Source organism: Archocentrus centrarchus, chromosome 9 (genome assembly GCF_007364275.1).
Source record: "Archocentrus centrarchus isolate MPI-CPG fArcCen1 chromosome 9, fArcCen1, whole genome shotgun sequence".
Taxonomy (NCBI): Eukaryota; Metazoa; Chordata; class Actinopteri; order Cichliformes; family Cichlidae; genus Archocentrus; species Archocentrus centrarchus.
In genome coordinates, this window is record NC_044354.1 from 12,675,662 (window position 1) to 12,702,767 (window position 27,106).

Here is a 27,106-nt window from a genome sequence, read left to right on the forward strand (position 1 = left end):
GTCACATGACGCATAGACGGAAGTAACCGGAAACTTGCTCTCTTACAAAATAAAAGCTGGAGTACACCAGTGGTTAGCTTACTAAAACCCCCGTGTCTCACTGCACAGTGTATCCACTGCCCCATGTGCACCAAAAAAAATAAAATAAAATCATTATAATTTTATATTCACAGCATTATTATATTCAAAAGCTTTTTCTTTTCTTAATTTCTATTTTCCCCATATATGCCTGGTGTTTCAGGTTGAAATGCAAGTCCAAAATAAAGACATTATACAGTGTATACATGATACGGTACATGTAACTAGATACAGCTCATGACTCCCCTCAGCCAACAAAATGTTATGCTTCTTGAAGTTTACATGTTTTTAGTTGATAAAAAATTAACAGCAGTGAAACAACATTATGGTTTGGCAGCATGGTACATGGTTTGTTTAAATATGAATCTCCTTAAACACAGTCACAATGAATGACATTTAGCAGGCTAGAAAGTCACTGACCTGTGGCTGACTGTCCCTTTAGAGAGCCGGTTTGTAGACCTTCATTATAGGCACAGGCCAAATAAACTCCCCAAGCTGCAAATCTGGGACGGATCAGACAGGCCCCTGGACAGATAACATTAATTCTACTACTGGAAATATTTTACAGTTCTTCTTTTCACTTGTTTTCAGGTTCTTCAGTTTAGCCTTTTCTTCCCAGTTGCAGCCTGAAAAGATAAGATCAGTGTCGACTTCATAAACTAGATTTGAACAAATACATCACATGCAATTAACCACAGAGTCACTGGTACGTCCCCATTTAAACGGTCTAAATGGGCCACTTAGTTAGGTTACAATCAACACTGCTCAATACCTATGTGAGATGACCTCAATTCTAACTTTTTGCTTCCAGCAAAAGGTTTAAATGTGTATAAATATAGTTACACTTTTACAATAGTGTTACAGCATGTTACTCCAATGCTAAATAGTTTTCTAGCATCAGTTGTCTATACTTTTTTACTTACTTGGTTATTTGCCATTTCTTTGTATGTATGGAGTCCAGAGCAAGCCTTTATCCATTACATCCATCTTTATGTAAAAATAGGTTTCTAGGTTTTGTCTGTTTGTCCTGGTTTGTCTCTCTATGATAATAAAATATTTGAGGTCCTCTGGTATAATATTCCTTAGCTTACACGTACTATACTTTACTCACTTTTATGTGTCAGAGGAGTAGGCAAAACAAAAACAGCTCATAAAGTGTCTTCACTTTGCTATAACACTGTACCTAACTCTGACCTATTCTCATAGGTAGAATAGTGAGAAGTTCCCTGTATGCTCAGGAGCTGTTTAAATACCAAACTCCAGTTTCTGAACCTACAATTTAAACTGTATTGACTTATAACATGATGCGTTATTCTTTCCACAATGAATGGGTAATAGTTAGAAGTATGAGGTGAAAACTGTTGTCTCAGTAAAAACAGAAATGGTCATAAGGGAAGAACAGTGGACATGTGGTGCAGTTTTTAACATCCTAATAGACAACTGGCTTTTATATGTAAATCTCAACTTGGACTGCTTCCTTCTTATCTGTGTGCATATATGTGTAAAAACCACAACCAGTAGGGCATGCGCGCTCACTGTATTTTTTTTAAATGTTTGCTTTTGATATGTTATTGCATATGATTCCAATGTTTGTTGCCTGTATTGAGCATCAGTTGTGTTTTTTTTCTTTACTTATGTTGTATTTGTTATCATTTCTGCTGCCCTCCTGGCCAGGCTCTCTTGAAAGAGAGATTTTTAAATCTCAGTGAGATTTTTTTTTTTTTTACCTGGATAAATAAAGCATAAAATATAATAATATCATATTATATGCTCTATAGGGCAGCACAGAGGCGTGGTGGTTAGCACTGCTGCCTCACAGTTAAAATACCATCTGGAAGGCCTGGGTTCGATTCCACCTTGGCCCAGGCCCCTCCCTTTCTCTCTGTGTGGAGTTTGCATGTTCTCCCCGTGTCTGCGTGGGTTTCCTCTGGGTACTCCAGTTTCCTCCCACAGTCCAAAGACGTGCACTTACTGGGGTTAGGTAATCGGAAACTCTAAATTGCCCATAGGTATGAATGTGAGTGTGGATGTTTTCTGTCTCTCTGTGTTGGCCCTGCAACAGGCTGGCAACCTGTACAGGGTGTACCCCGCCTCTTGCCCTATGTCAGCTGGGATAGGCTTCAGCCCCCCCGCGACCCTGAGCAGGATAAGCAGAAGTGAATGGATGGATGGAATATAATAATATAGAAAAAAAAGGCAACTGCTGCATAATTCTCCAGATTGTTCAAGGCATATACGTGAACTTTGTCTAATATTAAAAATTGTTTGCTGATCTGAAATATGTAAGTGTGACAGATATGCAAAATAAATAAATAAGAAGGGGGCAAATACTTTTTATGGCACTGTATATGGAGGATCTAACATGGATTCCTGAATATTTTTAGCAACACCAAAACAGTAACACCACAGTCTTAGTCTACTGTAACATGGTATTACCTGCACACTGACCCCCATATTAGCTGTGGGAAGTTGGCACTTATTTGGGAGTTGGTTTTATGTTTCACAATTCCTGTATTTAGGTTGGGTTAATTGAAGGCAGGTATATTTGATTGTGCTTATACTCTAGTCTACTTATACTTCACACTGCAAATACCTTTGTCACCTTTCCCTGTTTCTGTGTGCAGGCCAGGATCTATTACATGCTTCAGCCTGAAGGCAGAGTCGACTTGCAGATGCTGGGGTGATTGCCAGCCTAGTCCATGCAGGGTGGTGGGTCTAGGAGGACAACTGCTGTTCCCTGTTGAAGCTGTCAGTGTACTTGAGTGTACAGCTGACCTGCAGCACAGCTGGGCCTGGCCTTGGACTGTGTGTTTTGTCCCTCCTGCAAGTGGGACACTGGACTGATTTCCCCCTTAACTGACAAATTCTGTAGCAGAGACTGTTTCCAATTGATTTTAGTGTTTGTCTAATAAACTGTTTTTGTTTTGTTTATTTTTTAAATTTCTTCATCTTTTGCCTGCAGCTGAGACTGTGGGTCAGACCTGTGTGTTGCACTACAGCATAAGTATGTTTTTGACTAATTTTAAGATCATTGAGTTTAAAATGCAGCTTAAAAAAATTACCTCACTAAAAGGGCAAAAATGAACAGAACACAAACTTAAAGCTCCAGCTGTCATAAAAGTTCAACAAGACCTTTCTTAAAGGTAAAGGATTTATTGGCTCGTTGGTATGATGGACCATTAGTTTTAGTCATGGTATACATATGTAAAAAAAACTGTATTGTAATGAAGTGCCAAAGAAAGCCCATAAATAGAAAAAAACAGCCCAACAGCTAAGTTGAATTAATGCCTCAGTGCCTCAACAAAAATAGAACAATGACCTTCACAGTTTACTGCAGTGCTATTTGATTGGATACTGTGTAACTATATTGTGTCCACTGAACAATCAGACTGCAAGGTTAACTTCCACTCGGTCATCACGCAATCACTAAAACATAAACTGTGCTTCCTAAGACTCTCCATAAGGACCTCCTCCCCTCTGAGTGAAGACAAAAACAAACAAACAAACAAAAAAAACAGGATTGAAGTGGAAACCGTAAAACACAGATATGGGTTCCAACATATCCCGTCATACGCATTTTCTATTCCACAGGTTGGGGATAAATGACTTGTGTGGCGTTCGTTTGACGTGACACTCCCCCTTGGTCGATGGGAGGCCGACGTCACCCTGTCAGCGGAGGAGTGGATGGCCTGTGTAATAAAAATACATGAAGAGAATTGAGGAAAAGGAGAAGATTGGCCGGGGGAAAAGGCGACAACACGGCTGTTATTCCTTTCTTCTCGTCCCACTATTAAGCCGTGGACTTGAGCTCCCTTTTGAGGCACGCTGGGATGTTATTTCGCCGCGCTGCCGAGAGCTCCGGCTGAAATGCTGTGTTATGTGCGGCTTTCTTGGCTTTTTGAGCACACGGAGAGAGATAACTGTACTGTATCCCAGCCTAGCGGATTGGAGTGAAAGTCCGCCATATTCTGCCTTACCACGCCCGGGAGTCGAGCCACTGGAAAATAAACGGACAGCCTTATTCATGGGATTTTCTTGTTGCCCTCACCTGCAGACGGTAACTTGAACGCAAGGGATTTTGTTTAATGAAAAATATCAACATTGAAGACTTTGAAGAGAGAGTGGGCCGGCTCGGATGACAATGCTTAACGAGATCACACAGAGCAGTACAGAGGATGTGTCTTAAAAGGATCTGTTGATCATATTGAGACGGAAAAGCAGATTACACTAATTAAGATTGCGCCGATATTCAGCCCAAACCGCGTTGGACACTGTTTTGAAGCTGTCGGGAGACCCAGAAAACGAAGTGAAACAGGGGGAGGGGGGGGCGGGGGGGTCAATAATTTCTCAAATATCTAATTTTCCTTTCGCACCACAATCTGTGCGCTGTTCGGACTCATTATAAGGGCGTCCACGCGTTATTTCACCACCAGTAGGCCTGTATGAGGACGTTATTTGGCATTCACAGGCCTGTCTTTTTCTTTTTGTTTGTTTGTTTGTTTGTTTTTCTCCACCCCGACGAATCTGAAATCTGGATGAATCAGTGAGAGGAGAAAAAGTGCGAGTTTTAAACAAGGAGAGAGAATGACCCTGGAATCCATAATGGCGTGTTGCCTCAGCGAGGAGGCGAAAGAAGCCAGGCGGATCAACGACGAGATCGAAAGGCAGCTCCGCCGGGATAAGAGGGACGCACGCCGGGAGCTGAAACTGTTGCTTCTCGGTAAGCTCGACGGCGTGAAACCCAAAGCCCACATTCCGCTCTCACAAAAAAAAAAAAGCCTTTGTCGGCTATGAGGCGTGGGGGTTTATTAATGGGGTTTCCCCACCTGAGTGAAGTTTGGAGGGTGGGGGGAGTGGGTTTGAAATATCTCGGTTGCAGTTAACGAGTCCAGTGCACAGATTGGCAGGTCAGCAGAGGGAGGAGATGCTGCCCAGCAAGGCCTGCATGGCTTCCAGTATAAAAAAACCACCTGATTTGAATAACTGTGACTGGGTAGTGTCGAGGAAACAAATGGGCATTAACTCTTCTTTTACTCCTCCATGCTTTCACTGGTTTGCAGCCAGACCTGAAGGGCCCGTTCAGGTGGTGTGCCTGTAAGTGTGGCTGGGCCAAAGTTTGCGCTTTTCTCGGCGCAATCAAGACAGTTTTGGAACTTAACACGTAATCCTGGTAATCATTATATTCCCGGTATCAATGTACAGTGAAAGCTTGGGCATTTGCTGTCCTATAATATATATATATATATATATATATATATATATATATATATATATATATATATATATATATATATATACCTGCGTGTGATGGTATGCTCGGGCATCTGATATTGTGCAATATAAAATTCTCTAACAGCAGTATAGAGAGGGGGCAATAAGTAATGGCTTGTGGTTTTATAATAAAATGATATCTTGTTATTTAAAAAAAAAAAACTGAAAATGTTTGTAACTGTCTTTGCAGTGTTTCGTTGTTGGGGGGAGGGGGGGGGGGGCAGATCCTGTTAAGAAGCATTAGTCATACTGAAGAAATGTGAGGAAAACAAGTCATCTACTTACCATCCCGGTTTTAATTAGATTTTCAACAAAAAGCCCATTAGATGTGATGACTGTGGTCCTGGAGAGTGGTGCCAGAAACTTCGCTTCCTGATCCTCTGCTCACTCTGCTCCTTAGAAAATGCAGGAAGGAGATGGTCTAAACATTAAGGCCCTTAGATCCCAACACTGCCTTCTGAGTGATGCGTAAGAGAGATTGAATGAGAGAGGTTTCCCCTTTGTCCTGCAGTTAAAACAAAATGATGACATGAATCCCTCTTAACAGGATTTGAAGGAGCTGACTGCCACCACCCTTGTTAAATATGGCCAAATAACTGTGTTGCTGTTGCCCCTTAATCTCTCTTAATGCGCTACAAGATCATTGTGCAAATGCATAAGCAGCCAGTGACCTAAAGAATAAAGTGAGGGAGTATAAGATTTGAGGACAGCTGTTTCTAATAATATTGTATTTATCAGATTATTAGTCACCATTATCATGTGATGTGAGAAAAATTTGTCAGCCCAAATGAAAGGGTAGGCTGTCATATTTCAGAGTGGTTTACTACTGGCAGAATTATTTACATTTAAGAGAGATTCTTTATATAGAGTGAAATAGATTTTATTTTATTATTTGGTGGTATAAACATTTTCCTGCTGTGTAGCATTTTCTGGAGGTATAGGAAATATTTAAGGTTTGAGTATGGAGAGGCTGAATAGATTATGAATAGGAAATGTATTATGCTCAAGGCTAAACTGGAACAATAGAGCTTATTAACTCGTGGAAAGTAGGAGCATTCATAAATATAATAGGAATTCACATGCTGGAGCGTCTTAAACAATCCTGGCTTAATTAACTATTTTATTTTAGACCTCATTCAGTATATTGGCTCAAATGCAGGACTCTCGATTCACAACAAAATAGTTTTTCTGTTTGTGTTAATACACACACACCACCACATCTGCTACAAGTGGTCAAGTGAGACAGAGGAAGTTGTGCTGTTTTTGTGTGTGTGTGCTCTATATGACTTTGATAACCCATATTCTGTTAGTGTATTATGGATTTTCAAGCTTGCTAATTGCTTAATTTCCCATGAGAGTTGAGCACAAAACTCTTCAGTCAAGTTTATGTTTTTTCAATTCCTCAGAATGACACCACATCACTGGGTTTTTCAGAAATCATCTTGGCTTTTAAACTTCACTCATAATCTTTCAAAACCACTAATGGCTTTGTGTCCACCGGGACTGTGCGTGTTGAAACACAGGCTACACAACAAATGAGAAGATTGTACGTTACTAGCAACAGTGTAGATGAGTTGATGCAGTGGGAGAAGGGCTTGATAAAAAATTAATAATCACAAAACCAGAAGAAAAAGAAGAGGCAGAGTTCATGCCTCTCTCTCCCCATCGACCTCCTTCAGCTCAGCTGGGGGAACACTGAGGTCCTGGGTCTGCCATGGGGCCTCCTCCTGGTAAGACATGCCCAAAACACCTCACTTGGGAAGCGCTCAGGAGGCATTCTAGTCAGATGCCTGAAACCACCTCAACTGGCCTTTCAGTGTGGAGGAGTAGCAGCTCAATTCTGAGGCCCTTCTGAATGACTGAGCTCCTCACCTTTCTCTAAATGAAAACCCAGCCATCCTTTGGAGGAAGCTCATTTCTGCTGCTTGTATACGGGATCTCATTTTTTACCCAGAGCTCATGACCATAGGTGAGGGTAGGGACATTGATTGACAGCTAACTTGTCAACTTTGTTATCATACTCCACTCTCACCTCACTTGTGAACAAGACCCTGAGGTACTTAAATTCCTCCACTTGGGTCAGCAACTCATCCCTGACCCAGAGTGGGCACTCTTTTCTTGCTGAGAACCACAGTTTTGGACTTGGAGATGCTAATTCTCTTTCCAGCTACTTCACACTCTGCTATGAACTGCCTCAGTGCGAGCTGGAGGTCACCACCTAGTGAAGCTAAAAGAACCACATCATCCGCAAAAAGCAGAGACGAGATCGTGAGGCCACCGAAGCAGAAACCATCCATCACTTGGCCGTGCCTCGAAATTCTGTCCATAAAAATTACAAACTGAATCAGTAGCAAAGGGCAGCCCTGGCAGAGTCCAAACATCAATTATTAGCTGAGCAGTACTAAAACTTGAAAAAGTGCGATGCAAACTGGAAATGGAAAAGGTTTGCCTTGAGAGTAAGGTGTGCCTCAGTTCTGCAGCCAACATGTTTCAGAATCCACAACTTTTACTTTGAAGGCAAATGGTCTCCATTTCCGGTTTCATCCGTCCATCCATTCATTCACTTCCGCTTATCCTGTTCAGGGCTGTCCCAGCTGACATAGGGCGAGAGGCAGGGTACACCCTGTACAGGTCGCCAGCCTGTCACAGGGCTAACACAGAGAGACAGACAACATCCACACTCAGATTCACGCTCTCATCCACACCTATGGGCAATTTAGAGTGGCCAATTAACCTAACCCCAGTAAGTGCATGTCTTTGGACTGTGGGAGGAAACCGGAGTACCCGGAAAACCCACGCAGACACGGGGAGAACATGCAAACTCCACACAGAGAGACAGGCCCGGGCCAAGGTGGAATCAAACCCAGGCCTTCCAGATGGTATTCTAACTGTGAGGCAGCAGTGCTAACCACCGCGCCACCGTGCTGCATTTTTGGTTTGTGTTGCATTTTTCACTGTTTCACTACAGCTTGGAGAGTAGCTGGACAGTGTTCGGAGGCAAGCCTGTGACTTCAATGCAAACTAAGGTTTTTGCAACTGTTTGGGGAGTACAGGGCCCACCTGTTCCCTAGCAACAGGTGGATCTCTAGGGAAAAATGAGGGTCACTGTCTGGGCTCTAGGTCTGTATGACTGGAGCTTCAGCAATTCTTTTCCCAGTGACTACTATCAACCTTGAGCAATCACTTTAAGCCAGTTGAAGAATGCTTATTTTGTCTCATGACTGGTGGTTGCCAGATGGTGCGTGAATGACTTGAATGAATCACTTGATCATAGACGGTCATCATCATGTCATACGTCAAAAATGGCTATAACTAGTTAATGTCATCTGGTTAGCACTCATGGGTTTCCAATACCTCACCTGCCACTTCATTAGGTATGCATGTTCAACTGATTAACGGTAATAAGCCAATCACGTGGCAGCAACTCAGTGCATTTAGGCATGTAGACATGGTCAGGGTTACCTGCTCAAGTTCCAGTTGATTTAATTGACTTTGAGCGTGACATGGTTGATGGTGCCAGATGCACTGGTCTGCGTACTTTACAAACTGCTGATCTACTGAGATTTTCGCACACAACCATTTACAGTGAATGGTCTGAAAAAGAGAAAATATCCAGTGTGAGAAAATGCCTTTGAGCTGATAGGAAGGCAACAGTAACTGAAATAACTACTTGTTATAACTAAGGTATGCAGAGGAGCATCTCCGAACTCACAATACGGCAACCCTTGAAGCAGATGGGTTACAGCAGCAGAAGACCACACCAGGTGTCACTCCTGCCAGCTAAGAATAAGAAACTGAGTTTACAGTTGGTACAGGCTCATCAAAATGAGACTATAGGATATTGGAAAAATGTTGCCTGGTCTGATGAGTCTCCATTTCTGCAGCAGCATTCAAATGGTAGGGTCAGAATTTGGTGTAAACAACATGAACGCATGGCTCCATCTTGCCTTGTATCCACAGTTCAGGTTGTTGTTGGTGTAATTGTGTGAGTTAGTCATAAACACCTTTTTTTTTTTTTTTTTTTTTTAAGCCTGTCATGTCCGGCATTTTTCGCAATTGGAATGGCATAAACACCATTTAAACACCACAGCCTTCTTGTGGTGTTATCAACGTCCATCCCTTTATCCAAAAGGATAATGTGTTGTGTCACAAAGCTCAGATCACCTGAAACTGGTTTCTTGAACATGACATTGAGTTCACTATACCCAGATGTCCCCCGCAGTCACCAGATCTCAGTATAATAGAGCACCTTTGGGATGGGGTGGAATGGGAGGTTTGCATCATCGATGTGCAGCCGACAAATCTACAGCAACCACGTGATGGTGTCAGGTTACTATAGACCAAATGTTTCCAGCACCTTCTTAAATCTGTGCCACGAAGCATTAGGTAGTTCTGAAGTCAAATGGGGGTCCAAACTGGTACTACCAGGATGTACCTAATGAAATAACCAGAGAGTAAAGGCTCAGATTATTTAATGCGAGGGAACAAAATTAGTGCCACAGATCTGGTATCTGACCAAATATGAAATATGGTCACAGTCTCCCCTTCTGTTATTGCTTTAAATAAAGGCCAGTTTGACTGTGAACTGCTGGATGTCACATTTTTTATAATTTTATTCTATTAGAGAGTTTATGAAATGTTGTCATAATTGGCACATAAATTCTTGAATTATGTCAGGAAAATGTTTTATTTTTTTGGTCACCTTGACCTTTTACCAGCAAATCATAGTCATCTCAGGACATAGTCAGGGCAATTTTGCCAAATTTGAAGAAACCCACTAATAACTCCTTTGGTCATAGGCCATGTCATGGGAATATAGGCATATTGATTTATGTAGAAAATAATTTGCCGATCAATTATAGATTAAAATATTGTGTTGCATACAGTTCTTGTTTTATCATTGAGGTCTGAAGCATCTGTTGAAATGGGTTAAACATGACTAATTATCAGGCTTGTCTCCATTTACTGAATTAATTTAAAATTGCTCAATTACAAAAGTGGCACAGCCCAGCTCCAATCCTTAAGAGACCATTGAACCTAGTTTTTGATGCCTGTCCCCTTTACAAACTTTCACTCGCATATCCATGAATAATTTATAGAAAAGTGGGATGGATTCAAAACACAAGATGCCAGTACAACTTAGGTTTTACTGTAGATCTACCTCAACACACACAAAAGAGAGATGCTTGAATCTCTGTTTTGCACAACCAAATGATTTTTAAAATCACTGCAGCATGTTTAGTCTGCACCTTTGCAAATTAAATTCCATATCTACTATGTCAGCAGGGCCAGCTCTACCCTTTTCAGTGCTCTAGGTGAGATTAGGATTTGGTGAATGATTAATGAAGTTATTGTTGTTATGCCACATGCATAAATGTGTGCAATTCCCTTGCTTTCAGGACATTTACATTGATCTTTCTGCTGTAGATAACCGTATAAAGTTGTAGTTATTTAATAAACTCAGACAAAAATACTTTTACAAACAGCTGTTAGTAAAAAACAAGTTTAGCTTTTGTTAACTTAATGTTTTGTCCAAAATGGACAGCAGCCATTTTTGGCTGGTATTATTATTATTATTATTATTATTATTATTGTCTTAATTCATTATTATTCTTATTTGAACTGATAATCATTAGCCAGTTTCTTGCCACCGTCCATTTGGTACACATGATACAAGTATACTGAACAGCGCCACTGATTTTCAGTGACTTATCAGACAAATGAAAGCTGTGGTGTCTTTTGTCATAGCTTTGACTGAACAAAGTCCAACTCAACTTATAGCAAGCCTTTCACAAGCACATGGTTGTTACTGCCAGAGGAAGCCCTAAAGAAGCCATATGTTTGAATTAACATATCAGTGCAGCCAAGTAAATAGAACACCGCTGATTAGCTACAAAAGGTTATATTATTAGGTCCCTCAGTTTTTGGACAATGACACATTTTTTACGATTTTGCCCCTGTACACCACCACAGTAGAATTTCAGCTTTAATTCAAGGGGTCTAACTAAACCCTCTGTATTTCCATTCATGAAGGTGTATCTTAATTGTACACCTTGACAATGGTACACCTACCTCTTCAAGTGTTCTTGACTTAGAGGTTGTAAAGGGGAGAAAAGGAAGGAAAAAAAATCAGTCTTTGGTGGTCCTTCATATCTTTTGGTGTTGCTGAGCTGGTCAGTACACTCATTCTTTTTAACAATGTATCATATTGTTAATTTGGTCACTCCAGAAGTTTTTGCTATCTCTCTGATAGGTTTATTTTGTTTTTGCAGCCTAATGATGGCCTTCTTCACTTTCATAAACTTCTCTTATTGAGAATTCCAGTGAACAGCTACCAAATGCAAGGAAAGCACTTGGAATCAACTCCATATCTTTTATCTTTGTCATTGTATAATGAGGGAACAGGCCTCTGCTATGTCATTCTAGTAACTGCAACAGCTGTATAGATTTTTCTTTCAAATTTAGAATCAAATAGTGTCTGAATTTTGTTAAACTCTAATTAGACACAGGGCTGAAAACCAAGGTCCAATAATGCATGTTGATGAGGGATAAATCAAAAGTATTAGTAAAAGTGAAAATGGTACTCTGGCCCAGCCTTTGTTTCTTAACTCTGCTTAAGGTGCTGCTAAGAACTTGGAAGTGAATTGTTATCTTATTCACTCATGGACTTGTTTTAAAATGAGCTGCAGGCACATCTGTGCACTGCAGACAGTAATGCAGTTGAGCAAGTCTTGAAAGCACAACTTTCAAGATATCATTTGGCCAGTGAACGGGAGAACTTTCAGTTATCCTTTCGATACAATGTGTTTATTTGGTTTGGGTGTGAGGACTGGGGAACTTAAAGTCAAGTTTCAAATGCCCAGGGTATATTATAATTAAAGGAAAAGGAAGACAGAGCAGCTTGGGTTGTTTTTGCTTGCTTCTGAGTCAGACCATGTTCACAAGTCTTGGGGCACGGCACACTCGCCTGAGATGTAATGCTGATCCATAGACACATTACACACTTGGTTTAATCTGGGGTCACTGCATCGATTGGAAACGTGACTCAGCAGCCACTAATGGCCAGCACACAATCATACACAGCATATTTGCTGTCTCCCTATCTTTTTTAGTGCCAGTTACACTTATTGGCATAATGGAGAAGATCCATTAAGACAGAGATGTGGTCAAGTGATTCCATGGTAGAATAATTGTCTACTATGCTGTGAAGTAACTGGTGTAAAATACAGTATTCTTGTAGGGGAGTACCGCACTTTTTTCTGTGATAGCCAGGATGACATCAGCCACATCAATCTGTTATCTACTGCTTATCTGGGTCTAGGTCTCTGGGGCAGCATATGAGGCAAAAGTGCCAAGACCTCACTATTCCCTGCCACTACCTCAAGCTCTTTGGGGGCGTTCCCAACCTAACAAAGAGACACAATTCATCCAGTACATCCTGGGTCTGCCTCAGGCAGGGTCTCGGCCCAAAACATCTTAACTAGGAGGCATTGAGGGGGTAGCCTAGGCAGAGCCTCAATGATGGGAGGCACAGTTGAGCCCAGGCACCCTTTGGTGGAAACACATTTTGGTGGAAACACATATCTGCAACCTTATACTTTCAGTCACTAGCTAATGACCATTGGTGAGGGTAGGAACATGGCTCTAATAGTAAATCTTTAGCTTCACCTTTATGCTCAGCCCTCTGTTCACCAAAACAGACTGATCTGTTTAGTCAATCCGTGCTCTGTTCTTCAAGGTACTTCAGCGCCTCCACTTGAGACAACAACTCCGCCCCAATCCAGAGCAGCCAGTCTACCCAGAACTGTGGCCTCAGACTTTGAGGTGCTAATTCTCTCTTCCAATTCACCGGTGTTAAAAAACAAACAAAAAAACCCCCAAAATGTTTTGAATGTATTATTTCTTAATTATTATTTGAAGTCTACAACTACAACCCGCTATTAAGGTTATTGTAATTGTTAACTTCCACTCACCAACTGGAACAACCAGGTGAGTAACACAACACTGTTTAGGCAACTATAAATCTGAGTCTAAATCAAAAAGCATGAGCTTGTATGAGTTTTGCCTTTCACCCAATTACAGCTTAGGTAGGCCCTAATCGTGACCCTGAACTGGATAAGCAGTTAAAGTGGATAGATGGACAGATGCATTTTTCTTTGTTTTGTAGAAAACAAACCATATACAGTGCAGTATTGTGTGGTACAGTGTGGTATCAAATGACATTAAATAGGCACAAAATATATATGACAGTATAGTTTCATACTGTACTTTTCCTCATTGCCACATTTATTAATTTGAAGAATGATTGCTACCTTCCTGCAAGCTTCTAAATTGGCAGCCCCACAACAGAAAAACATTTTCTCTAGTTCAGCATTATTGTGGCTTGTAGGTTAGCTTTGTAAAGTGCTCGCTCTGCGCTATTGGCCTGCACTAGAGAGGCTGCTTTAGCTCAAGTGTTGTTTATATTTTACAAAGAGGTGCAGCATATTCAGACTTCTATAAGAGACACTCTCAGTTAATACGGACCACAGCACACATCTCCTGGCTGCTGACATGCAAAACACACACATGCACTCTCAAGTTATCCAAGAGGTACTGGTTAAGACTGTTTGTCTGCCAAGATTCTCAATGAAAGAAAGGGAAATTACACCCCCAGTTCTTCACACCCAAATAGTTCCTGTCACCACTGAGAGGAGAGAGATGTTGTTCTTGGTCTGTCACCAGACCAAGCAAACAGGCTGGGAGGAAAAGTAGCCAGCACATAATATGTGTGAGTCTGAAGTGCATGAGTGAATGAGTACATATGTGTATGTCTGTGTGCATTTACTGTGAATCTATGCACATAAATGTTTATTCCAAGACAGGATGTTGTTGCAGAAAGCCATGTTTCATCTTGGGAAATATTCCTATACACACATTCATGTTCTTAATTCTGCTAGAATCCTTTTCATTCACAAACACAGAACATTTTTTACTATACTGACATTAATCAATTTTTCAACATTAACAAAGGCAGCTGTTGTCAGGGGAACCTGTACCCATGTCAGAAAAGAGCTGGCAATAGTTTGGTGAGGTTAGAGCAAATGAGTGGTCATCCTGTGCCCTGCTTTCTGCACACTCTAGAAAAGGGGTGGATAATTATTTCCCAAGGGGCCACATGAGAGACTGGGACTGTTGTGGATGTCTGCACCAATAAGCCCATAAAGAGATAAAATTAATATTGAACAGAATTGAGTTCGGCTTATTGGTGCAGCCCTCCACAGCAGTACCAATTTCACATGTTGCCCCTTGGGAAAATTAATTGCCCACCCCTGCTAGAGTATTTCCAGTTCTGAGAACCTGTCGGAAGCAGGTTATCTCCTACTGTGTGCTACATTGGAAAAAGGGCAAACAGGCGATGTCAGACTTGATTTCTGCAACGCTGTCCGAAGTTCATTAGGGACTCTGCTAAATATGCAACTTGAATGTGGTCATCATATTCAACCAGCAGGTGTTTTGCTCTGTCTGGCTGTATCCACTAACAACTTTATAAAGTAATCCTGTCTGTTTGCTTGTTCAGTCTTCCCCCGTGATATGTAATATAATAATGTAGCTTGAATAAAAGAGGCTTTTAGACAGCAGTGCTGTGGCAGTTTTTAATGCAGGTTTTACTGTGGGTGGATTGCTGTGGGGTACAGGTAATTATGGAATGTGAATCAGCAAGTGTAGTGTAAAAATAATTTAATGCCAACACTACAAGGTTTGTTTTCACAATTTCCAATGAAAACAAACATTTTACTGCAGAAGTCTTTATGTATTTTTTTTTCTTTTATTCTCGTGAAATCCCCTGATAGTCAAGTGAGGTTCTTGCAGTTTCCCTCCTTTTGTTTTGAGTTATATCAGCTAATTTTGATCTGCACTTGGATCTCAGATTTGTTGCCTTAAATATGGGAAATGCAGTATGAGTGAATGTATTGCATGTCCATGTAGATATCTGAATCAAGACTTCCACACTGGCATCACTTTGTACAATTGGTAATGGCTACATTCTGTATTCAAGCCACTGGATGTGCAAGAAGCCTCCGCAGCAAGGTTTTAGTGCCTTTTCTCTTGTTAATTTAGTGGATTAATTTTTAATGGTGGGCAGCACGGTGGCGTAGTGGTTAGCGCTGCTGCCTCACAGATAGAATACCATCTGGAAGGCCTGGGTTCGATTCCACCTTGGCCCAGGCCTCTCCCGCTCTCTGTGTGGAGTTTGCATGTTCTCCCCGTGCTTGCGTGGGTTTCCTCCGGGTACTCCGGTTTCCTCCCACATTCCAAAGACATGCACTTACTGGGGTTAGGTTAATTGGCTGCTCTAAATTGCCCATAGGTGTGAATGTGAGTGTGTAAGGTTGTTCGTCTTTCTGTGTTGGCCCTGTGACAGGCCGGCAACCTGTTCAGGGTGTACCCTGCCTCTCGCCCTATGACAGCTGGGATAGGCTCCAGCCCCCCCGCGACCCTGACCAGGATAAGCGGAAGCGAATGGATGGATGGATGGAATTTTTAATGGTAAAAATAGTCTGAATGTCCATTTAAGAAACATGAATGCTGCCACAGGAGACAATATGTATTGTCTGGTTAAATGAAACTCTGCACAAACGTACTAAATAAATAAACTCTGCGTCCCCTTTTCCTGTGTATTTTCTCAGGCACTGGGGAAAGTGGGAAGAGCACGTTCATCAAACAGATGAGGATCATCCACGGCGCTGGTTACTCTGACGAGGACAAAAGGGGTTTTACCAAGCTGGTCTATCAGAACATCTTCACATCCATGCAGGCCATGATCCGTGCCACGGAGACGCTCAAGGTCCCCTACAAATATGAGCACAACAAGGTAAGTGGGTTCTTTCACTCAGGCTTTTCAAATTCTCCAATTTAAATGGCATGGGGAGGTCAGGGTGGCAAATAGTTTGAGAGAGAGTGAGAGTGACTCTACAGTGCGGTACAGTTTGCTTGTGTATTTTTAGAGTGCCGGCTATCTTATTTGTAACAGTCATCCATAATCATTTCCCCTTCTTTTATAGACTTCCTGTGTCCTTAAAGCACTCAAGTACTCATCACACCCTTTTGTGTATTTGTGTTTGCATATTTCCATCAAATTCATGCATGTTTATACAGTACCAGTCAAAGGTTTGGACACATGTATACACACTATCCCTGCTACTACACTTAATACTATACCCCACAGCACTTGCTCAAATTTCACCTTACTTTTTGTATTTAACACTTCAGCAGGTCCTCTTTGTTGTAGTTGAGTTACCCTGGTGTTGACAGATTTGGGAACTGGTACAGAGAGTTCTTGCTCAAAGTTTCTTCCATGTGAAAGTGACAAATTAAAGGAAATGGTGCATAGGAGTCCACACCTTGGCAACCATTCTATTTCAGGTGATGGCTGGCCATGCTCTTCAGTTTCTCTGTGTCAGACTACAGTCCAGGCTGATCTTTAATGAAAGGGTTTTCTAGAGATTTTGGTTTAGAAGGTTGTGTTTAGTTTGTTTGTCAGTATTTTCATTTTCCTAAAAGAAGTGATTGCAAATAGACCGCTGGATCCTGTTCATTGGATTAGAGGTGTGCAAAGATGCCCTAATATATTTTTTTCAGGAATTGCTTTAAGCATTGCTTGATTAATAATGATTTTGGACAGCTTAGAACTATTGATTGATGCACAGTTCCATCATGTGTCTGTCATTTATTTGCATTTTAACTTTGTATTCAGCCAGAGGGTGCCACCCAACAACTGCCATTATGTGTTGGTTAAATTATGTTGATATAGTTGAGCTATTTGAAAATTATTGGTTTTCATATAGCTCAGCTTTTAGTTGTAACATTTATCTCTTAAACTTTGTTTTTCAAATAGAAAGGTTTGAATAACTCAATTTCTGTCCTTTCTAAAGACATCAAATTTCTAATGTTGAACAACACGTCATTACCCCAGACATGCAGACTGTAACAAATGGTCACTAAGGGGGCCCAGTTACAAGCTGCTGCCTACCAAGTGTAAACTGTAGTGCAATTAAAACTTTGAGATTTAAAATGGCATTTTATCTGTGCATTAACTTCGGCCATTTATGCAGCTGTGGTGAACGACTGTTTTCCATGCTTACTTTCACTTCCTGTCTTGTGTGCATTCTCATGAAGAATGAAACTGAATGTGGTGTTTTAGTTATGCATTTTACCCACTATAAATGCTATAATTCAAAATATGCTGACTAAATGTAATAATACTATGATCTATTTTTTTTTCTTAAATATATTTTTTAAGAAAATGCAGATAAGTTTCTGCTGTAAAATGTCTTCCCAAGCTTTTGGTTCATTGCACAGTTTTCATTTCAGTTAACTTGTGCATGTCAATACTGCGCATCCACTATCTGATCTATTGTAATAGTCGATTTGAGGTGTAAAGGTTTTAGTACCTGTGGTACTGGGTAGAATTAAGTATCCATTTAATAAACTCAGAGTTATGTGCACAATGAAACCATATAACCTGTCATAATTTCTACCCAACATCCCTGTGCTCTCATATGCATACGGGTAAAATGGGAAGTATTTTATCCTTGACAAAAGAGTTGACTGACATCACAAGGGAAGTGAAAATGAAACCCATCAATTATGTTTACAGTGTCTTTCTGGGCATTTATAGTAAATGTCACTGGATTGGGGTCTGAAGATAGCGACCCATTTAAGTAGGTCCCTATCTTCAGACCCCAATCCCCACATCATGTCCTAGTCATGTTCGGACTATGTGCTGTAGCCCTGTCTCTAATGCAGATCATGCAGACTCAACTACATGAGTCTCACTGCAGATAGAAACCATGTTTTGTCCTCTGGTGCTGGGCTTCAAGGCCTGTAGTGGCAGTTCAAGAAAATTCTTAACCTGTGATTAAAACGATCACTGATTTGTGAAGGGGATTTCTACATTAAGTCATCATGAAAAGTGATTACTCTTTTGGTAAAGTGAAACTGACTTTTTTGTGCTTGTGTGTATCTCTGTAAAGAGAGAGATGCATATGAAGTACAGAAGCTAGCAAGGGATAATATTTTCTGTCTCCAAGTACTGTTTACCATTATCTTTACAAGTATCCTGTGTAGTTTAATAAAATGGATTATTGTTCTCTGCTACTGTGCATAAGGCATTTCTTTTTGTCACACACAATTATGTTCTGCATCAACACGAAGGATTTATGTTATTTAGCCATTTAAGATCCAGGGTCTTGTTGAATGGTTTTATCCGAGCATGGCAGCTGCAAAGACAAATTCATGTCTGTTCTTCACATCATGGGCAAGGCTAAAGGCACCATAGACAGTGTAAAAGATGAACATAGCTACTTTGTCTCCCTATGAGTGTTTTTGCCATCACTGTCTTGCTTTGAAATCACACGTGACGAGAAGGGGCAAATCTATGTGTGAAACCACACACTTGATTGACTTATTGTCAATCACAAGTCCTTAGCCAATGAATATACCTCATAAATTCCTTCTTCCTTCTTCCCAAAACACAGTATGACTAAAATTCACAAAATGGACTTATTTTTTTCTTTTTCAATACCTCATGTGGGTGAAGTCTTTTTGCAACCACATGGCTCACCCCCTGGTGGCCATTGTGAAGAATGTAGGTTGAAGTCACTACTGCTTTCTTCCCTTTCCATACATTTAACTGGCTTCCCTTGTTTCCCCTCCACCCAAAATTGTTTTGTCATTGGGTGGAAGTAAAGGGGAGAGGGGACCCCCCCTTTTCTGTGAAAAACAGTTTTGTCAGTGTATCAACTGTAAATATATAACTATTTATTGTTAACTACTTAATGTTGCATGCAGTAAAAGCTATTGGCTTAATTATAGAGGGAGAAACACTACATTTTTAATTTTGAAAAATGGCCTCCCCCTCATTGACCCCACAGTGGTTTGGTACCCTGCCTGCCATCCCCTAACTCCTTCACTTTACAACCTGTAAACAAAGGAAGTGTGAGCCATTATGATTTACTTCTACAACCCAGTAAAACTAAACATATTTACTATTTACTATTGCAACCAGACTGTATTTTTATTAGCATATTACCTCATCATCTTGTGTGGCATCTGGCAGCCTCCAGTTGCTAGGGAAAAATGTGCATCACATTACATCGCTTAACCTGTGTTTATGGAGAAAAGCGGTCTGTCTGCATTAAAATCATTACCGTTTTTAAGAGCTTTTGTTAGGTTTTTATTTCTGATAGAATTTTCTGATTTCCCGTGAACCCTCCCCAACTGGTTGTTGGCCCCCTCCATGGTACCGTTTTTAAAAATCGTGAAAACACCCCTGCAGCCCCTACACAGTGCTCACATTAAGTATCCACCATAATCATAAAGACTAGCAGTGCAGCACTGTTGGGAAACCTTTGCAGCATTCAGGCACATGTTGATCTCTTGCCACGGGACACAGGAGACTTTTAATGAGAATCTGGGGCGGCAAAACTTTCCCCTTAATAGGCCCAGTGGGATTTGTGCTTCAAATATTAGGTCCATGCTGAGCCTCAGGGTGCAAATAAATTTCTGGATATAGAATAAGTAAGTGAGACAAGGAAAATACTCCAGAGATAATTAGGACTACATAACCTGTACAGCTATTGTTTTTTTGTTTGTTTGTTTTTTATATTTTGTGTTATTGAATGCTTGATGAAGGTTTGATAAGTTAAGTTTCTGTTATTCTTTGGCACTATTGAGTCTCAGTCAATCATAACACTTTGTCTCAATATGTTTTCCACCAGGCTCATGCCAACATTGTGAGAGAGGTGGACGTAGAAAAGGTCAATAAGTTCGAGAATCCTTACGTTGATGCAATCAAGAGCTTATGGAATGACCCGGGCATCCAGGAGTGTTATGATCGAAGGAGGGAATACCAGCTCTCGGACTCTACTAAATAGTGAGTAGAACGGACAGCGGTTCAGTGGAAACAGGTGTTACGCTGTTCAACAGATCAGGCTTCTAAAAGTTCTCGTGAAAGACTTTTCTGTTAGTTGAGAGATGACAAAGCTATGCTGTGGATTACCTTAACAAATTCTGGATTATTTTTACTCCCTGGCTCTTCAGTTACCTGAACTCACTGGATCGGATCGCTGAGCCATCCTACCTTCCCACCCAGCAGGATGTGTTGAGGGTTCGAGTCCCAACCACAGGCATTATTGAATACCCATTTGACTTGCAGAGTGTCATATTCAGGTGAGATCAGATTGTTGTTTAAAGTATGAAAACGTAATGTAGCCTAGAAGTCAGCAAAAGCACAGCCAGTGTTCACTGAAATGGTGTTTAGCACTTTAGCCGTTTGTATGATATTATTATAATAGCTTAATAACTTGGTAGAACTACCAGCCGACTTCATGAAGAGGAGATGGGAGTCTGGCTTACTCTGTGAAAGTTTAAAGACACTGACATGTTACCTGGGGCCTTTAAAGGACGTGCACCTCTGATGAGTACATTCATCTGATGGGTAAACTTGCAAGTAACATTGAGGATGAATATTTTATATGCAACGATGAGTTTATAAAATATTTAAAAATATTGTGCTTTGTTAATGCAGATATTGGCTACATTAGGAGCGTTTTACACTGTGGTTGTTCTCTTTCCACTTATGTGAAGTATCTTACATTTAGTTTCTTTTTGAGGCTTTGAGTTTGCAGACATCTGATTTAAATCCACGGAATACCACAATAAGGCAACAGTGTCTTCACATGTGAACCATCTTGGGCCTTTCTTTAATTAAATAACATCCATGCTGGATTAACTCAAAAAGACATCCAAACAGACCTCTGCAGCTTATAGAGACGGTGTTTTCTCTCCTGCCGTGACAGGATGGTGGATGTTGGCGGTCAGAGGTCAGAGAGGAGGAAGTGGATCCACTGCTTTGAGAACGTCACATCAATCATGTTCCTGGTAGCGCTCAGCGAGTACGACCAAGTCTTGGTGGAGTCAGATAACGAGGTGAGTTTGGGATGCTCTAAATAATTTCCCTTTTGAAAATGGAAGCGTAGTTGTTTGTAAAGATGAAAGCTTTCCTTATTTAAAACACTGGAAATCAGATTCTCGAGCTGCTACGTATTGCTCCGCCTCTTTTTCCCTTGTAAATGATCAGCCAGCTGTTTTGAATGCTGCCTAAGGCCACGTCTCCCTCTTAAGATGAATCTGTGTCAGGTTTTTTTTAAGTGTATTAATGAGCAGGTGTGTGTTCATATGTGTGTTTGTTTTTTAGTTTTTGGTTTTGCGCCCATGTGTTTTTCCTCCTTTCTTACGTCAAGCCGACATATTGTGCAAAGAGAGGACTGACCAGCTTCATGGCCTTTCTATTCCAGCATCATTAGATAGTTTTTATGATATAATACATAAAAAAAAAGGACATTCTGCTTTGTGCTTTAAATAAGCAGCAACACTGAGATGTGTAAGCTTTCAGACCAGTTGTTTGAAATCAAGCGCGAGGGAGAAATTAAAAACATGATTGCCCTTCGCTCTCATCTTTACTGCTCTCCCTCTGGTGCTGTAAAACATTTATTAAAATCTGTACTTAATCAGGTTGAAGGACTGGTGTTTAATTAACGACTAACTATCTTCTTTCTTTCTTTCTTTCTTTCTTTTCTTCATCCCATCCCACACACATACACATTCATTCACATATACTCTCTCTGTAGAACCGGATGGAGGAGAGTAAAGCTCTGTTTAGGACAATAATTACATACCCCTGGTTCCAAAACTCCTCAGTCATTCTGTTCCTCAACAAGAAGGACCTGTTGGAGGAGAAGATCATGTACTCTCATCTGGTTGACTACTTCCCAGAATATGATGGTGAGTGTCCATCTTCCCCTGGGAAGTTGGAATTAAGAGTGTTTATCAAGTGTTTAAAAAAAATCAGAACTCAAAAATCAGGACTCTTGAGCTGTTTTTGACTAAAGATATCATGTTCTGTTCATTAAACTGGAAAATTATGTTCAAAGATGCCCTGCTATTCCACTGTTTGTTAAGCCTCAGTCACACAGACCAATTGGTTAACCTCTCCGTCAACCTCCAGGTGTTAGGGAAAAATTTGAATTCCCCTGCTGGCTGGTGAGTAGTTGCTGGATGTAACAAGGTGAAATCCATCACAAAGAGGGTGCCTCATGATTCCTTCGTTTACTAGCAGATTGTCTCAGTTGCCCGTAGTTTGCACGGACAATGCCGACTTGTATGCAAGTACTCGCCAACTACTTGAAAATTTGCCCGAGTGGTTGTTAAATATGAAAAAAGTGTGACTCAAACTGGAAATGGAGCCTGTTAGCCTCCAAAGTAAAAGTGCCTCACCACTGCAACCAACACATTTCAAAAGGCGCAACTTTCCCTTGGAAGGCATACTGTCTCTGTTTCCAGTTTACATTGTACTTATCACAGATTCACTACTGCTCATTGAGTAGATGCAGACAAGTTGCAGGCAAGTCAGCATCCTCTATGCAAACTACAGGCGAGCACGGAAACTGGTCGGGGAACACACATTCTTACCTGGTGACCGGGGGGGGTCACTGAGTGGTCTCCAGGTCTGTGTGAGTGGGGGCTGTAAAGAACTAGTTTGTAGAGTATATTGGTCAGAGCTGGCAAGTTAACCGTAGCAGGAAATTTCCACTCAAACTGTAACATTTGATCCACAGTTTAGAATGGATCAATGCAATCTCTGATATTTTCTTCATTTGTTGAACATATTTGATTTCCAGGAGCAAATTTCCACAAATTGACAGAGGGAAAAGAAAAACATTTCAAACTAAATATCAAACAAGAAGTGCTCCAAGGCAGCTCACACTCTGGGCAATATTTAACAGTATTGTATTTTGTATATATTAATTTTGTTTTCTTTGTTCTTTTTAAACATACTTTAAGAGGTTTGTAGGGTATCTAGGGTAGCATGACAGATGTTTACACAAATATTGTGTAGGAGTAGGTAATTGATAATGGGTAATGATTTTTAAATAACTGGACATGAATAACTTGAGCTTATTATAAAATGTCATACTACAGTATGTTTCTAACTAACTATGCAGCTCATTCTCTTCTTCTTGGCAATACTTTCTTTACAGATATAAAGCATTTTGGTATGAACTTGAAAGAAAGGCAGATGTGAAATGTAAAAGTGAGATCAGAGGTCAAATGTGACATGATATTTGAATGCAAACTATAATGTGATATTTAGAATCCCCATATATCAGTATAATTTTCTAAATGTTGCCAATACAAACAAATACAGTAGAATTTTAAGCAGAGTACTACAGAGACATTTTATGAAACTTGACCTTGAAGTAAGGTGATCTTTACAATCCCCATATATCATTCCCTATTTCAGGGATCCTCAAATCCAGGCCTCAAGGTCCAGTGTCCTGCAGGTTTTAGATGTGTCCCTGATCCAACACACCTGAATCAAATGGCTGAATTACCTCCTCAGTATGCAGTCAAGTTCTCCAGAGTCCTGCTAATGACTTCTATATTTGACTCAGGTGTGTTGAAGCAGAGACACATCTAAAAGGTGCAGGACACCGGCCCTCGAGGCCTGGATTTGAGGATTCCTGCCCTGTATGTATATATGCTGTCCATGCAGACAATAGCAGGAAGAAACATAGTTTTAAATAGCTTTATAAAGCATTATTGTCACATTGACCTTCAGATCAATCTATTGACCTTAAAGGAGAGGTCAGAGGTCAAATGTGACATGATATTTTAAATCTTTTTACAATACTTTTTATATGTTGACAATAGACACCACACGGAAGAATCATAGTTTCTATGTTATAAGGCTTTTTATCAGTTTTTATCCAATAAATCATTAAGTTAACCTTGAAGACCCCACTCTACACTCCTACAAAGTTTTATCAGAATTCATTCAAAATTGTTCAAGCTATCAGGTTTACAGACAGAAAGAATGACACGCATTCAAACATCACCTAAAAAACATAACCTCCTTGGCGGAGGTCATTATAAAGGATTTCAAGTGCTTTAAAGTGGCCCTTTTGTGGTAATTTTTGGAGTGCACTAGAAAAGGTTTAATGTTTAATATTCAAGAATGCATTATGTTGCTCATACTGTACAATGACAGGGCTCTTCTTATCAGCCTCTCTTTGGAGTGCCCTACATTAGTTCCTGTGTCTTTAAGGCCGGCCTCCAAACAAGCCCAGTCTGCTGTGATTGGTCAGGGAGTGTTTGTTATGTACTCAGTGTTACCATTTCTAACTCTCTGTCTGAATGATAATTTTTCACGTAAATGTAACTGTAAGCATAGCCTCACTGTTGTGTAAATAGTGACGACGTCTCGGGTGAAATATAAGAATTCAAGCAGTGCAGAGAAGAGATTGAAAAATGTCTTAAAGGTGACCGATGGTTTACGTTAGCCTCAACAGGCTGCATTAGTGTCAGTATTTTTCATTTCAGTTGGTATTTAAATAAGACAAAACTGGAAATGAGAACTTTGTTGGAAATTTGGCATATTAAAAACATCATAGCATTTGGTGTTCATAGCTGAGATATTTTAAAGTTTACCACTTCAGAAATAAAAATAAACTAACTGAAGTGTCGCTGGTTGCAACGTGATTTACTCATTCTTTGTTTCAGGCCGAGCCAAAACTGGCAGCCAGGCAGGCATCGTGCCACAGTGATATAGAAAGGTTACAAAAGAGAGGTGTGGGCTCCAAATGAAGCGTTTCATGAAAGCATTTTCTCTAGGAGAGAAAAACTGCATTTGTTGTAGATTTGGGCCTTGGCCGTTTCGAATTTTTGTGCAAAAATTGCATGCTAAAAGAAAGCACAATACAGGCACTTTAAAGTAATTTGTGCTCATGCCATTGACTCAGAATTACTCGCATATCTGTAGAGGTTTTCAAAAATAGTTTTATAGATTTTTGTATCTGCACCAATTCAAGTATAATGTGAAATGTGCACAGGTAGACAGTTGAAAGCACATCATTGTACTGCAGTGATTAAACTTTTTAAGTACTATACTGGAGGAAAACCTAAAGCTGCCAAATGTTATTAGCTTGCACTCTGGAGCAAATAAAGATCTTGCACCAGGAGACCTGGGATACTGTCCTGGTGCACAAATTGGAATGCTATGTGACAAGTCTGGTGGGGAAAGACCAAAAAGAGGATTAAAAAAAACCTAAAACTTCTTAAATGGAGTATCCACCACAGGTTGGAATAACCTAGTGAAATTTTTTTGGCACTGACACATTGAGCCTTGTGATAATTTAATTTAAGGTGTGCACATGTATTAATGCAGCATGATATTCCCCTCTCCAGGTCCGCAGAGGGATGCCCAAGCGGGGCGAGAATTTATCCTCAAGATGTTTGTGGACCTGAATCCAGACAGCGACAAGATCATCTACTCTCACTTCACCTGTGCCACTGACACAGAGAACATCCGTTTCGTCTTTGCAGCAGTCAAAGACACCATCTTGCAGCTCAACCTAAAGGAATACAACCTGGTGTAGAGCAGAGCAGAGCAGAGCAAGGGTCTTCCAGCTGCAGACCCTCAGCACACACACTGACTGACGCAATCTGTGAAAAGATAGATCATATATACACACACATTAAAAAAAAAAACTAAACAAAAAACAAAAATCTAATGGTTGCATAATACTAATTTATTTGCTGTTCGCTCATCTCTTGGTTCCCCGAGGGGTGAGCAAAGTAAATGTTATCTTGCTATTTAAGAAGTGATGAAAAAGCGGGAACAGGATATTGGCGGGGCGTGGGGAAGGAGCTGAAGTAAATGCAGTGTGTTTCCGTCTCTCCTGCCTTTTTATAGAAAAAGAAGAAAAGAAAAAAGGTTTTAATTCCTTTTTTAACCTTCTTCCTTACCTGTTGTTTCATTCTGAAGCTTCATCACAGGCCTTTACCTGTTTGCCCAGCAGGGAATGATGTATTAGCCAGCTTCATTTTCTTTTTTTAATCTGATAGACTGATTGGCAAGTGTCTTGTGAGTTGGCATAAATTGTGATTTTTTTTTTTTTTAAATGATTTGATATTGATCATCTTAGATCTTCATTATTCTTACTTGGTACCGTTCAATGAGTTGAGCATGTGTTTCGGTGGAATAGCCCAAGTTGTATGTTGAGTGACAGTCACGCCATGGTTTTCAGCTGTCGAGAGACTCATTCAGTTCAGAAATGTGAGAGAAACTGGCTATATAATATAATATAATATAATATAAAGCTTTGAGTGACATGGTGAGGACGCACACAGAGACTTCTGCTTTTTCATGTAAAGATGAACCGTGGCAAGTCACTTTATACAAACTGAAGAGAGCTGAGGAGGAGTTAATTTATGAGAAACGATTATGTTCAACTGTGCCACATTAACGCTTTTTATTATGGTAACATGTATATTTATTGCCAAATGCCAAAAAAGGAAGAAAAAAAGATGAGAGAGCAGCCCAGACTCCACTTTGTGCTGTTGGCTACTTCACTGAAATGTAAAGTGTTAGGAAAGAGCAGGGCTAACGAACACTGACTGACTTTATCGACCAATGTATCGACCCTGCAGTTTTTTTTGTTTTTTTTTTTTAAAGTATTAGTATAAGAGTCTGTGGTATTCTTCCCCATCTCTCTCTCTCTCTCTCTCTCTCTCTCTCTCTCTCTCTCTCTCTCTCTCTCTCTCGCTCTCTCTCTCTCTCTCTCTCTCTCTCTCTCTCTCTCTCTCTCTCTCTCTCTCTCTCTCTCTCTCTCTCTCTCTCTCTCACATTCACTCACTCACACACACACACACA

The 27,106-nt window shown here is 40.5% G+C and overlaps 1 protein-coding gene across 2 annotated transcripts; it reads left to right on the plus strand.

The window, feature by feature from the left end:
- The first annotated feature begins 3,779 nt into the window (after positions 1–3,779).
- Positions 3,780–26,975, plus strand: LOC115785485 (guanine nucleotide-binding protein G(q) subunit alpha). 2 transcript variants are annotated; one of them, XM_030737168.1, is made up of 8 exons: positions 3,780–4,135; positions 4,623–4,798; positions 16,020–16,204; positions 20,112–20,266; positions 20,434–20,562; positions 21,192–21,321; positions 22,023–22,176; positions 25,639–26,975. In XM_030737168.1, exons 2-8 carry the CDS (start codon positions 4,663–4,665, stop codon positions 25,827–25,829), a joined length of 1,080 nt encoding a protein of 359 aa, XP_030593028.1. In that variant the 5' UTR covers positions 3,780–4,135; positions 4,623–4,662; the 3' UTR covers positions 25,830–26,975. The 2 variants fall into 2 exon arrangements, with proteins under 2 accessions (XP_030593028.1, XP_030593026.1); XM_030737166.1 differs by having other exon boundaries at positions 3,780–4,798.
- The last annotated feature ends 131 nt before the right edge of the window (positions 26,976–27,106 follow it).